Source organism: Rissa tridactyla, chromosome 1, assembly GCF_028500815.1.
Source record: "Rissa tridactyla isolate bRisTri1 chromosome 1, bRisTri1.patW.cur.20221130, whole genome shotgun sequence".
NCBI lineage: Eukaryota > Metazoa > Chordata > Aves > Charadriiformes > Laridae > Rissa > Rissa tridactyla.
Genome location: NC_071466.1, coordinates 370,484 through 384,764, shown reverse-complemented (window position 1 = coordinate 384,764; position 14,281 = coordinate 370,484). Strand labels below are relative to the sequence as shown.

At 43.9% G+C, this 14,281-nt stretch overlaps 1 protein-coding gene across 4 annotated transcripts in view; it reads right to left on the bottom strand.

The window, feature by feature from the left end:
- NOX4 (NADPH oxidase 4) overlaps window positions 1–13,168 on the bottom strand; it is a 116,864-nt gene extending 103,696 nt beyond the window's left edge. For 2 of the 4 annotated variants that reach the window (XM_054217834.1, XM_054217838.1), the window contains exons 1-5: window positions 13,078–13,168; window positions 12,236–12,331; window positions 3,014–3,124; window positions 1,963–2,047; window positions 1,201–1,298 (exon numbers count right to left, since the gene is read on the bottom strand). In XM_054217834.1, the coding sequence (XP_054073809.1) occupies window positions 1,201–1,298; window positions 1,963–2,047; window positions 3,014–3,124; window positions 12,236–12,331; window positions 13,078–13,134 (447 nt within the window). In that variant the 5' untranslated portion in view covers window positions 13,135–13,168. The remainder of the gene's footprint in view (window positions 1–1,200; window positions 1,299–1,962; window positions 2,048–3,013; window positions 3,125–12,235; window positions 12,332–13,077) is intronic. The other 2 variants (XM_054217840.1, XM_054217849.1) reach the window with 1 other exon arrangement.
- Window positions 13,169–14,281: the final 1,113 nt, after the last annotated feature.

Sequence of the window (14,281 nt, the reverse complement as noted above, 5' to 3'; positions counted from 1 at the left end):
TCCATTTTTCTATTGCAAAATTCCTAAGGCTGCTTAGCACAGGCTGCCATGCACACCCTGGCACGTTCTTGCCTGCGGCAAGCTCCTGCTAATGTTCCTGATGAGGCTAAGCCCATCAGACCACTCCTAACACACGCAGACACTTGAGTTCAATCCAGAACCTCAGCACAATAGTTGGTGTTGGCATGTCTGCCTGCCGTAGAATAGCTCGGTGATTAGATCATTCACCCGGGGAGTAGAAGACCTTGGTTGTTGGTCCTTATGCGCCTGGGCTGAGTCAAGCTCTCCTTTTCCAGGAAAGGATGCAGCTGGGACAGGGTCATTCTAAATCTTTCCTAATGAAGCTGGTAGAAAAGAAAAGCAGACTTGAGACCAGAATGAATATAAACAAGAGAGCACTTGAGTGTAGCCCAAAGAAGAAAGAGTCCCGGACTCCAGTCTTACTCCTACAATCTGCAAACATCTCTCCAGCGCCAAATGCACAAGCAAGCACCTGGAGGAGGGACTAGGGCTGGGGTATGCCCTCAAAGCAATCCGCACCACAGTCAGCAGTCAGGCAAACAAAGTATTTCGTAACTAGAAATCAGCTTCCAGCCCAGTTCGTGCAGATAACTGATTCCACTCTTCGCATATATACTCCAGTTCCCACTGCAGTTTAAAAATGCAAAATCACTCTCAAATCTCCCTGTCACCAGCACATGTCACATGGCACTATATTCTAAATGTTGCAAACACAGAATGTATTTTTCCAAAACAGCAGAAGCGTCTCAATCAGGCCCACCCAAGGAACAGAGAGAAGCAGAAGAAGAGTCGAACAGCCTATTTCAGTTGGAAGGGACCTGCAACAATCATCTACCCCAACCGCCTGACCAGCACAGGGCTGAACAGAAGTTAAAGCATGTTGTAGAGAAGAAGGAGAACAGGGCAGAGCGCAGGTGAAAGGACTTGATGACAGCGTTCTCCACCTCTCCATCCAAGAGGTCTGAATCCTGCTGCCTTAAACAAGGTGCTTAATGCACGCTTCGTCCAGAGAAAGAAACAAAATCCACGGCAATCCACATGATGGTGACTTTTCAGTGCACAAAATCAGCAGCGCTCTACAGATCACAGGATGTATCTCGCAATGGAATTGGATATAAGAATAATCATACATTTAAATTATATACTTAAAAGCAAAATATAAAAGAACAGCTGGCTCACCTCACCGCGATAGTTTGCTGCATTTAGTGACAGGAAGTCTTCATTGTAGTTCTCAGAGAAGTTAAGAGCGTTCACCAGATGAGCAGCAACATGTAAGACTAAAAAAAACCAACAAGAGTAAAGCTGAGATCCGTAAACAAGAGGTAGACGTTCCCCTGAAGTAAAGAAAAGTGGCTACCCAGATGCCAAGCCATAATCACATCACCTGCTTGAGATGTATCGGGGACTAAGGAATTATTTTTGCTAAAGTAAATCAAGTTATAGATATGCATGGCAGAAAGCTGTATGCATTTAAGATATTACGTTTTTTTAGCACTAGAGCCATCATTTCCACACTGCAACGCTTCAGCTGGGAGACAATATTCAAAGGTGTCCACCAAAGAACACTTTTGCCTTCAGTTCAATGGGTGTTTGCCTCCACTGCTCCCTCTCCTGCTGATAAGCCTGTAGCATCCCGCTTCCTCACTCAAATTCCTCAGGCACAACTGAAGGTCAGCTATAATGGCAGATTTTGACCTGATCTCATACACCTGTCCTTTCAGAAACTGGAATTTTAAGGAAAGGCTCGGCGTTAGAATGTAAGCTCATGTGTTTAAAGGAAAAATAAACCAAACCCCACACACATCCCAGAAAGCATTCACAACGTAAGGCAGGGAAGCACAGAGCAAGACTACCCCCAAATGTACTGTATAAGAAAAACCACAAAAACCGGCTTTAATGCATTTCCCAAACAAGCTGCTGCTCAGTACAGCAAGATCTCACCTGAAAAGATGCATATTGTAACACCACACGTCACATGGAAAGTTTTACTTTTATCTAGCAGCCTTCTGGTTTTCCGGCTGGCAACCTAATAAGAGAAGAATTCAAGCAATCTCTCTTCTAAAACAAAGCAAAGAGCAATTGAGCTCATTTAATAGCAACTTCAGCTTTTACTAGGTTTAACACCCTTGCAAGCACAGTACCTAAATTTAAAAACTACAGGATTATGACAATGAGTCAGTTCTGAGGTCTTAATACAGAAATCACAGTTGGGTCAGTATTCCACATAAAGTACATAGAGCACATAAAGTAACGTCCCTTCTGGCCTTAAAATTTAGGAATTCCAGCACTAATTGTTGTCGGCATCACTGAGCAGGATCGGGGGAAAGGTGTATTTGCATACGTGTAGGTATCTATAGGCATCAAATCTTACAGGTACTGTCACATGATGAACAGAACTCAGGTTCAGTTGGCAACCGTCTAGAAAGCACAGGTGTTCCTCAAAAGCATCACTTACATTTCTGCCAAAGCAACTGACAAATCTCAAACAAGCTAAACTATCGTTTACTGAACACTGGTACGGAAAACAAACGCTCTTTGCTTTGCCAGAACTTTTTTTTTCTCTCCTGATAGCGAATATATCAGGTTGGGTATTTTTATTTAAGAGTTCTGTCATTTCCAGTAGGACACTTCTGGTCATGCAGAGACTCCGTTCTTTTTGCCCTGTTGAATTCTACCAGGAAGCAGTGGAGAGGACACAGATGTCTTTCATATTAGAGCTGGGAAAGGAGGAGAAGACTTCGTCTGGTTACAGTTCCACAGCAAGACCCTGCGCTTCAAAAACGCCTTCAAGAAACCCTCCTCACGACAGGGCCAATCAAACCAGACAATGCCAGCCAAGGGGTCATGAACCTAGGCTGAACGATACTTGCACCAGGTAGGTACATACTGTATAACAAACAGGGATATAACAGATTTTTTCCTATTATTTTTAGACTAAACAGAGACCAGGCCCTCCTCTTCTCAGCTGCTGCATTCTGAGGACAGTACTCACCTTCTGGGATCCCCGCAGGAAGGCCAAGAGAACACGGCACATGGGTAGAAGGACCAGGCAGCAGTTGAGATTGAGGACAGATGCTGAAGCTCTGCTAACACACAATCCTAGCTGAACAAATACAGCAAGAGTTAGATTGCAGGGAGAAAAGACGTTCAAATGGTTCCCTATTCAACCTCCTTTTCTTGGCTGTGAACCCAAATGGTTCCCATGCTCTCTTTGACTCATCAGAATAGCGGAGTTTCATGATGTTTGACCTGTACTGGAAAAACCACTGTACACACAGCATGCTGTCCTGTTCTCTGAGTGAAACAGCTCTCACCTTTGCATCAAAAACTTATTTAAAACTAATTTTGTGACCAATAATGTCAGCAAATGACAAATTTCTACTGAAAGAACCAATATCCTCACCGGTGCTCAAAGCCACGTGGAACAAAACTATCTATCTGAGACAACAACAAGCATCCACTGAGAAATTACCTGAAAGCTTCCACAAGCATAATTAAATAAGAGGGATAAATACTATGAAGACACTAGACAGCCACTTAAGTTTAAGCGTAATGATTTTCTGGTAAACAAGCCAGAAAAAGATGTAGAAAAATACTGATTCAATTAAATTGAAATGATAATATTGTTTCAAGGACTGCTATGGAACTGTCACGGAACTCCTCATCCATTCACACCACGCAGTGCCAGATTTGGACCTAATGACAGTAGGTTTTCTTCATTTTAACTACTCAATAGCTGGGAACTGCAACGAAATCTAATTTCACTAATGCTTTCACTGGTATATTTGGAACTTACATAATTAGAACAAAAACACCTGTCAAATAAATGAACAAAGCACCCATTAATGTCATAACCGGTATTTTTTAATCTTATTAAATTCTCTCATTCATTTATGATTTTTTAAAAAGTTAGCAAAATGCCATTGTTCGCCTAGTTATTAGGTTGAATTACCATTTTACTACCTTATATAAAAATGCTTTTAGACTGTCAACAGATTTCTGGAAGGGTATTTCTTACAATGTTCTCTAAGCCCCAAGTTTTTCAACTCCTGAATAAATTAATTAAAACTGTTACAATATTATAAGATAACTCAAATACTGCAGAGGTATGTGAATGATTTGAACAAGTACGAATTATCTAATAAAAATTACTGAAGATGTATTACTTTTTCAAAAAGAAACGTTATGTAAAAAAAACAGAACATTTGTTATTTTTCAGTGCAAAACGTTTCATTAGTGAAATGTGTGAAATGTGAAATTAGTGAATTTATTATATTCATATCTTTCTTATCAAGAAGAAGAAAAATGGAGAGAAATACAGAGGTCTTATTTATTCGGTAATATTTTCTTACAGAAATTATTAGAAAAGCCTTGTAATTTCAAAATTTGTCATTGCTATTAGTTGTCTTTTACAGACTTATCTACATGTCTCAGAAATGGATGAATATATAAACTAGTAAAAATAAAGTAAACAAAATAACTGGACTTCAGCATGTCTAGCAAGATCACAAGCACAACGGCATGACAGGAGCTTCTCAGTACCATAAACCACCAGAACTGTTAGAGTTAGTACAACCCATGTACCCCACCTGCTCTGCGGTACGTCTGGGCACAAAACCAGTAGGCAAACAGAAGGTAAAGGTGGTGAATCCACCTGAAGCATCAAAGTCTACGTAAATTCTGTTTATTTTCTGGCTACTTTACATTATTTAGTTGGACCTGAGTGCTAGGGACCTTCTCAACAGAGAAGTTCTCCAGACTTCAGTCTGGAGAAGACAAGGCTCCGAGGAGACCTTCTAGTGGCCTACCAGTATCTTAAGGGGGCCTACAAGAAAGCTGGGGAGGGACTTTTTAGGATGTTGGGTAATGGTAGGACTAGAGGGAATGGATTAAAACTAGAGATGGGTCGATTCAGACTGGACGTTAGGAAGAAGTTCTTCACCATGAGGGTGGTGAGACACCGGAACAGGTTGCCCAGAGAACTTGTGGATGCCCCTGGAAGTGTTCAAGGCCAGGCTGGACGGGGCTCTGAGCAACCTGGTCTAGTGGGAGGTGTCCCTGCCCATGGCAGGGGGATTGGAACTAGATGATCTTTAAGGTTCCTTCCAACCGGAACAATTCCATGATTCTATGATCCTACGATTACCCGTTCCACAGAACAAAGCGGTCATAAGGGCATCTTCTCCCAAAAGCTGGTCATGAGACGTAGGAGAAATTACCCCACAAAACGTGCTCTACCTTGTTCTCTGCCGTGTACATGTGGGATCCCTGGCAAATGGCCCGGGAGCAGCTCTCATGGAAGTTATCCTGAGAGGGACACTTACAACAGAGGCACCTCTAACCTACTGAATTCTAGAAAATAAGACTAGAATGAACTACATCACCTGGTTCTCCCACTCTCCAGACCTCCTCCACCTTTTCTGCCAGTGCAATGTTAGTCCCTTTTTCCTTACATAAAACCTCCCTTGCTTCTATTTCATCTGTTACTTCACGCTCTTTTCACATGCACTGTGAGAGACTATTCTTGTTACTTTTCCCTCACAAATCATGCTCTTCAGCCTTTAGATCATCCTCTGCCCTCCCCTCTGGACTCTCCCAAGTGGTCCAGAGACCAAGTGCAATGACTGCAACTGGACAGCAGCTACAGTGGCCACAACCTCAGCAACCGACCTGAGATTTTACTGAATGCTGATGTCACTTTCCGCTTCAAAGCATGATTAAAAAAAAAAAAAATATGTGAACAATAAGAATAAATATTTCTCTATCCACAGTAGCTTAAAGTGACTTTAGAACATTGTAAGTATTTTTGCATTGACAGATAAAATGGCAATATCCTTGAAATTATTGGACTTAATCTGATCTAGTTAGAGATGTCCCTGCTCATTGCAGGGGGGTTGGACTAGATGACCTTTAAAGGTCCCCTCCAGCCCAACACATTCTACGATTCTATGAATGGAAAGTAAAATGTCTCTATAATGTGCCATTTGCATATACAAGCCTGTCTCTATTTTCATTAATTATTATTCCTCTAAAGGGAAGCTAAAATGAGCTATACACCTCATAAGCAATAACTTCAAAAACATGCTCATTAAACGCATATAAGCGTTTTTATTAGAGCTTGCTGATGTGCTACAGTATTTCAGTGATTAAATGAGCATGATTTGAAAAACACAAGAATTGCGTAGAACTAACGTTATGCAAATCCAAAGTAAACGGAACCATTTTTGTAGCCCTTGACTAACACCGAAAAGCTGAAAAAAGCTGCAGAACAATTAATAAGTAAAGCAATTTGAAAATTGTTGTAATTTCTGATATGACCTATATGAGAGAATCATGGAATGTGCTGGGTTGGAAGGGACCTTTAAAGGCCATCTAGTCCAACCCCCTGCAGTGAGCAGGGACATCTTCAACTAGACCAGAAGTTACACCATTAGTTTCTTAAGAATTTATGTTGTCTTTGAGTTTAAACATAAATCAGGCATGATATCAGTTACCCGAGACTTCCTTTATCGGGGACAACTATTCTTCTTGCAAAACTTCAACAAAACAGTCTAGTTTGGAATAGTCTAGGATGGAGTTAATTCTACACTGTATAGTATTAAGTAAATGAAATAATTTATTCTAAGAAATAAGTAAATTGCTAAACAATTTAACTGGTACAAAAACTATGAATCAGCTATGATGAGTAGAAAAGGCTACCCTAACCTTGCTTTGTGTTTTTCCATGACACTATTTAACAAATAGCAGATATTCATTCATAATGCAGTTACTATGGAAGAATGCCCTCATATTAATTCTAATTCAAGGCTATCAGCATCTGTAAAAAGAAAAATTAAAAAAAAAAAAAAGAGAGGAGAAAACGACTTCTCCAGCTTCAAACAGTTTCACCAACGGTTCACTTAAGGTTTTATTCTGAAATACAGCTGGGCAATGATTGCTGCAATGAGCCCATGACCAATTTGAAAACAATGGTAAAGTAATACATTTAGCAATGCTTAGAATCACAATTCATTCAAGACCCAGAAGAATAACAGAGTACTAAGTTTGCTCTTAACATATATCCAAAGGCTAAAAATATCCCTATGAAACTAATTCTTTCCAAATGGTTTCCAAGTGGTCTCTTTCTTGACTTCCTTCGCGTTGCCTGGGTGGCACAGTAACAAATTATCATAGTGTATTCTTGGATTTTTAAACAATAGCAGAATGAAAGACAATTTTTGCTCCAAGGCAACTTGCTGGTTCTAGAAGGGAATATATATCCTTATTAACTAGTTAAGAAATGAGAGAAACATAATCCTCTTTTCTTCCTAAGATTATCCTTGTCTTAAAAAAAAAAGGTCTTATTTCATGTTAGTAGCATACGAAATTGCTGTAGGATCAAAAAGAGTGGAAAAACACCCCCAAAATCTCTGCTGGACGCTCTCTTTCATCCACCCTTTGCTGACATCAAATCCAAGCGTTTGACAACCTCCTTCTGTACTCTGCCTACCCGGTACCACACACGCTGTTATCCCATTCCATGGAGGGGCAGAGAGGCCTGGAAAAACTAAAGGATTAATCAAATTTACAGGGGAAATCTGTGGCAGAGACAGTAGGGAACCGGACCCACTACAAATTCAAACCTGGTATCCTCAAAACTCCTTCTCCGGGCAAGTATAAAGCGATCACCGTATTTTACTTCTCCACAGCAGCAGGACAGGGCTCCAGAGACACAGCGGGAACGTAAGTTCTCCAGCTACCCCTGTCTGATGTACGGTCCCACAGAAATCCGGATGGACTCCTGGCCACGCTCATACAACGCGCAAAGTAGGATGGAGAGGCAACGAGGCAGTTCTCGTTGGGTGTTCTGTGAGCTGCAGGGGAAACGAGCTTCTCTGCAGTCAGGCAATTTATTTCAGTATTAAGTTGAAGGCTAAAGGAATTTACTGTATATCACAAAATTCCCCAAAGTTCATCAGTTATAAACGCTGAGATGAATGTTACCTGCAGCCGCTGTGCACAGAAATCTAATATTCAATATGTGGTTGCAAAACGTATTGGGGAGTAAAATACAGGAAAACGTCAACAAATATTGTCCTATCTCACCTTTTAAGCTCACCTTGTAGAAAAAAACCTGAAAAATCGAATTGTGTATATACTTTTATATATACACGCACAGAGCTTCCATAGCAACGTAAACCTATTATTAAACATTTTTGCTACACGTAGCACCTAAAGAACAAATCCCAAATAGCCTGGTTACAAGACAATTAAATAGCAAAACTACACATTAAGGAAAATAAAGGGTCAAGGTACACAGCTCCCTTCAACACTTAGATGCGTGGGGGAAGGAGGCTGCAGAGCGGTTGCGTAAGGATCAATGGAAGCAGAATTTGGCCTCCATTAGCAAAATCTTTATCATTACGATAAAGTAGCAAGGAGAGACATGCAAGTTACGGGAATGTATTCCAAGCAGTAAATAAAGATGACACAAACACGATGCTCAGGAAGGCAGCAACTGTACAGATAAAAAAGTGAGGCAGCACTTTTCTTTTTCGGTCCCTTTTTCAGTTATTCAATCTTTTCCCAGAGAGCCCCTTCTGAGAAGGCATTATCTCCACTTCGGTGTGAAACCCAGAAGCTCATCTCTTGCATTAACAGCCATTTGACTACATTAGAGTTATCTGAGCAGCGACTAGAGAGGGAATAGGGAAAGAGAGACCTTTTATGCCATGACAAAATGAGCCCAATGCTTTCTATTCATGGGGAACTCAAGGAACAAGAAACAGGTATTTCATTTAATGCTGTTAAAAGCAAGATTTGAGTTCTATAATAAGGCCAGTACCGAATTTAGGACTAAATTGGTTGGTCAAATGCAAGCAAACTTGTTGGAAAACAAATACAGCCAAGCTAACGTGAAGGGAGAAATCCTGAAGTCCACAAGGAAATTAATAATTTGGTAAACTTCTCTGACCGAGAACCTCCAACAATGGAGATTGTGGAGTCACGTCAAGTAATCTGTGAAGCTTCCTTTCTGTAATTCACACAGACTACATCCTGCGCTACCTACCATGAAGATGGAGATAAGAATCTTCCTTTCCTCTTTGTCACAATCTTTTACATAAAATCAGTGCCTATTGTCTTCCTCACAGACTTCTCTTTAGGCAAAATAATGCCACAAGTTTACACTCATTGAATTATGAAAAACTGAGTTTTGGTTTTTTTTATTTGACTTACGTTCCTGAACCAGCAGCAATGAGTGCACTCATGTACTAAGACTCTGACGTGCAGTGTTACAAGGCAAAAGTGTAGGGAAGGGGTTTACATCTGCTAGGTTCTGGCTAACTTAGACCACAAGAATCATATAATCACAGAATTATTCTGGTTGGAAGGGACCTTGGGATGTCTCTATTCCAACCTCCCACTCAATGCAGGTTCAAGCCCAAACTCTGACCAACTTTGCCCAGGGTTTTATGCAATTAGTTTCTGAAAACCTCCAAGGACAGAGATTCCACATTGAAGACTTTATGCTGGTCTCATCAGTAGGACTCAAACTGCAAAGTGGGGACGTTTGACACAACGTAACTTTACCCACTAAATTTTGTAGTGTCGAATAGACTGATTAACCTTCCCCCAGCACATCAGTGCCATTGACTTATTTATTCTCTTTGCACTTCCAGGACGTCACCATGCTATTATTGCCTTTTTACAGGTGTAGAATTAAGGATCAGAAAGACTGACATTGAAAGATTGAGAGTTAGGTACCGAAATAATTTCAAAATCCTGTGCTAAGTATCAAGATTGCAGAGGATGCAATCGACAGAGAATAAAACTGGTCTCCTCCTTCTGCAGAAGGCCGAAGGAAGGCGAACCACTTCAGTGATCACTGAAGGAAAGAATTTTCTCCTTCTTCACATCAGAAAGAAAACAAGTTGCATGAAAACATGGCAGAGTTGAATCTACTCGGATATTCAGTCCAAGATTTCATTTCACAGTCTGATTTACCACAGCAACTCTTCTTGTTCTCCACCCTGTTACTTGGAAAACAATAAAATTACCTGTGGTAAATCTTTCAGTGCTGCAAGTGCAGAAGTTCTTCAGGAGATTTTAAGCTATCGCAGTGCACAAAGAGAGAAAAGAAAACAACTCCTTAGCAGACCTCGCTGAAAAACAAGTTGGTTTCGGTTCATCATCTTAAGACACAAAAAAAAACCCCAAACCAACTACTGAACTATAAATGAAGAATTTTCATCTAAATCCCCGCATTTTCAAACATCCAGAAATGGCACACAGAGACACTGCAAGCCACTCACCCACATATGGAACCAAGAGGAGAGTGTTATGAGATGGGCCACAAGGTGGACAGTGGCTACACAACCCGATGTAAAGAAGAGGAGCAAAAATCCCCACGAAAGGGAACAGCAGGTGTAGCATGGCCGTGCTTACTCTGTTTCCTGAAGAGACTAAAATTGGGTTCAGTCTTCCCAACCCTTGCAAAACAACCTGTATCATTTATACACATGTACAAATACATTGAAGAGATGGGAGAAAGATAATTTTGGTGTCTTAGAATGGTATTTGTATGATATTTAGTCAAACTGTAAGAAGTGAGTTGTGAGAATGTTTTGCAGTCTTTAATGCTTTCAAAATTTTTAAATTAGTTTCAGAGCTTTGGTCAAAAGTATCTTTTAGATTTAGCTTTTCACTTTCTTCCTCATTTAAAAAAGTTTCTAAACTTCTTTGGTAATTTTTCTCACAGTTGCAGACACAAACCAAACACATGGCTTCCCAGCTCTCATCTCCTGACCAAGACAGTGAATCTGTTGCTTGAATCAACTCACAGGTTCTCAACACAGATTATATTACTTTCTACATGTCTTTCATTGTGAAGTATAAGAAAAGCAAAAAAAGGCCAGGTGATGAGCTGGTACAAGGCAGGTGAGTCTTCTGAAGTGAGAGGAACTTTGCTGATTGACACCAGCTGACAACCTGGCCCAACATGTTGACCCAAGAACATTCGCTTTATAAACAACCCACTTGCTCTGCCAGGAACAAACACACTTTTCAAATGGACGTGCTGGGCTGCAACGCTATTAGAGATCATGGTAAAACTAAATGTGTTTTCATGGTTTTTTTCTGTTATAAAGTCATCATCATGAAGCATTTAGGTATTTTCATTCCCTCCTTTTTGCATTACCTTTGCTAAGATTCATTTCTTAACACGTCTGAGTCAGCCATAAGAAAAAAAGAGAAAAGTGTATCAGGTCAACTTACTTTCAAGCAAGTTCACAAAGGCTTATGGGGCTGGCTAGCTCTGGCAATGGTATCAGCCATAACAAAAAATATATCCTGCCCAAGATAAAACCCAGAGGCTCTACAGCAGGTTGGGATGTGCATCATCTGTGCTTTAGCCCCACGTCAACTCTGCATTGACACCCATTCCCGAGTCTGCCATGGTGTTACAAAGCATCGTGTTATTCATCCACCTTCTCCTGCATTCTCAAAATCTGAGCAACCCTAGAGCACTTTCCAGGAAATTGTTAAGCCCTTTGGACAGAAGTCATTTCAAACAACCGCAAGAGCGTGGCTGTGGGTAACTTCACAAGACAGACCCGTATCTCACTTCCCCATATTATCTTTTTTTGGATTCTTCTGGTGGTGGTGGATGTTACCCTCGCAAAATCAAAACAGTAAAATCTTCATTAAACCATTCAGATTCCAAGAATTTGTTGTTAGAAAACAAAACTAAAATAATATAGATCACAATGATTTACACAGGAACTACGAGGATGACAAACACCAAGTAGAACTAAGACATATCAAAAGAATTCCTTCAGCAAATATGTATCGCAATAACTGGATTAGAAAGGATTTGCCAGCGCAAGCCCATAAGCTTGGCTAACATTTTGATGACAAAAAGTCGATCTCCAGTCATCTCTTGAGCATGTTTGTGTTCCTGTGAGCCTGTCTGCAGCTGGGAGCACCGGGAGGGGGGAAAGGCGGGGGAAGGATAGCTGTCCCACACTTGACTGGCTCTTTTTCTTCTCCACGCTGTTCACTTTCTACGCCTAAACAACTGTCAGCAGTATCCCAGTCATTTCCTATTTGATCTTTCCCCGCTTTGTGGCGTTAACAGGCAGTTTGTGTCATCCTTGATTAGCAAATGCATCCTGTCCCTTTCCCATCTCCCAGCATCCCAATTTCCAGGGCAAAAAGTAATGTCCGGGTCACTCACCCCTAACATCTGATGCAAATAATAATACTGCAGCCCTTGATAATAGAGCAGGAAGGTTTTCCAGAAGAGCCACGCATTGAGGGAGAGCCAGAAAAGCTAAAATGAAACAGAAACAAGAGTTTGTAAGCGAAAGTTGCATGTGCAAACTTTTCAGTGGTAATTTCATTCATAAAACTTGTAAGCGTGTAGTTTCATAAACATATGGAATGGGAGAGAAAAAACTTCGAGCATTTAGCATAAAATATTTTAAAGTATTAAAAGGAATAGCCCCTGCGTGAGAAGTTTGCACTTTCACTGAACTTCACAAAACTTTACCTTTGTGACTTCAGACAACGAGAGCTGGCAAAGCCCTCGGCGTACAAAACGCCGCTCCCGCTCTTTAGTTAAATATTGCAGTTAAAGGCTCAAAGAATAAAAAATACCAACAAAGAGACAAAGACAAAGGCAGGACGAACGTGACCCCTCCACGAAGACGCATCCTCTGCCCCTCAACTTCCCCCAGGCGGCTCTAACAAAGAGCACGGAGCGGTGCGGAGTGCCCGCCGGACGCGGACTTTGCGCGCCTTGTCCCCGGGCACAGGCGGTGTCCCCCTGCCCGCCGCGCGCCGGGGCGCACCGGGAGCGCATCCCGGGGGGCACCGACGCCCCCGCACGCCCGGCGCCTCCTGCGCCCCGCGGACCCCCGACCTCCCCCCCGCGGCTCCACGGCGCCCCGCCGAGCACCCGCCAGCCGCGCTGGCCCCGGCCGCCCGCCCCCCCCTCTGCGCCCCCCTCCCCAGCCTTCCCCGCAGCTCAGCCCCACCGAGGGGACCCCCCCCGGGTCTGGTGGGGCAGCCCCCTACCAGAAAGAGGTGTTTGCTCCCCTCGTTGGCCAGCCAGCTCCTCCAGGACAGAGCCATGGTGTGGGGCAGGACCCGGTGGAGGGGAGGGGGGGTTGGGGGGGCCGATGGGGGGGCGACGGGCGGGCGAGCCCTCCTTTTCAGCGGGGCTGAGCCGGTCCTCCTCCCCTCTCCCCACCCCTCACCCCCCGCCCTGTCTTCCGGCCGCCGGGGCGTTGCGCTCCGGCCCCGCCGCCCGGTTCTGCAGCCACCCCCCCATCCCCCCCGCCCCCCGGCTCCGCCGCTGCCCCTTTGTCTGCCGACGGGCGCCCTTTGTCCGTGCCCCCCCCTCCCCGGGTCCCGCAGCCCAGCCGGGAATCGGCGCCCCCGAAAGGGGCTTTGGGTCGCCAGCGCCTCTGCCCCGCAGCGGTGCGGCCGCCTCCCCGCATCCCCCCACCTTGAAAAGCGCGTCTCCCCGCCCGTGGGGGTCCCCACCCCCCGGTCCCTGGGGTGCCCCCCCACTGCCCTGCCAGCCCCCCCCAGGGCTGAAATGCGATACGAGAGGCAGGAGGGAGTGGGGGGGCAGCCGGCGCGCAACTGCGCTGCCGCTCGGGGGAAAACAAAGGGGCTGTCCGAGAACCCACCGGTGAGGTCTGCGGGAGCTCCTCGAACGCTGAGGGGGGCCGGGGAGTGCTGTCCCCAGTCCGACCCTGCCCCATCAGGCGTCCCTGGGGGGCACTGGGAGAGGCAGGCTCCTGTGCCTGGCACAAGGGTGCGGGGTGTGTAGCCGTACCGCGGCGACAAGAAGGGCGCTATGGGCGCCTCCACGTCCATACTGTCCCGAGTTCTCATCGCTACGCTTCGAACCAGCCTACTTTTTGTGGTGGTCTTCATGTTTGGTTTGGTTTTGGTTTGTTCTGGGGTTTTTTTTTCGGAGGGGAAGCTGCACCAGATACTGATTTTTATATTAAGAATAGAACTCTGTTACTAGCAGCTTTTAAATACACCGCCCTGAGTCAGCAGGGGAGCTTCCACTCCAAACCGGGCGTCGTGGTGTACACGGCCGCTCCTTGAGACAGCAGCAGCAATGACGGCTGGCAGCAGAGCAAGGCTGTTCTTCCGGGAGATGCCAAGTCCAAGGAGCAGCGCCGAGAAGTCTCATCCAGCCCAGCTTGAGCTGGCTGTCTTCCTCTTACAGCTCAGAAAGTTGCCATTTTTTGTGTTCCTC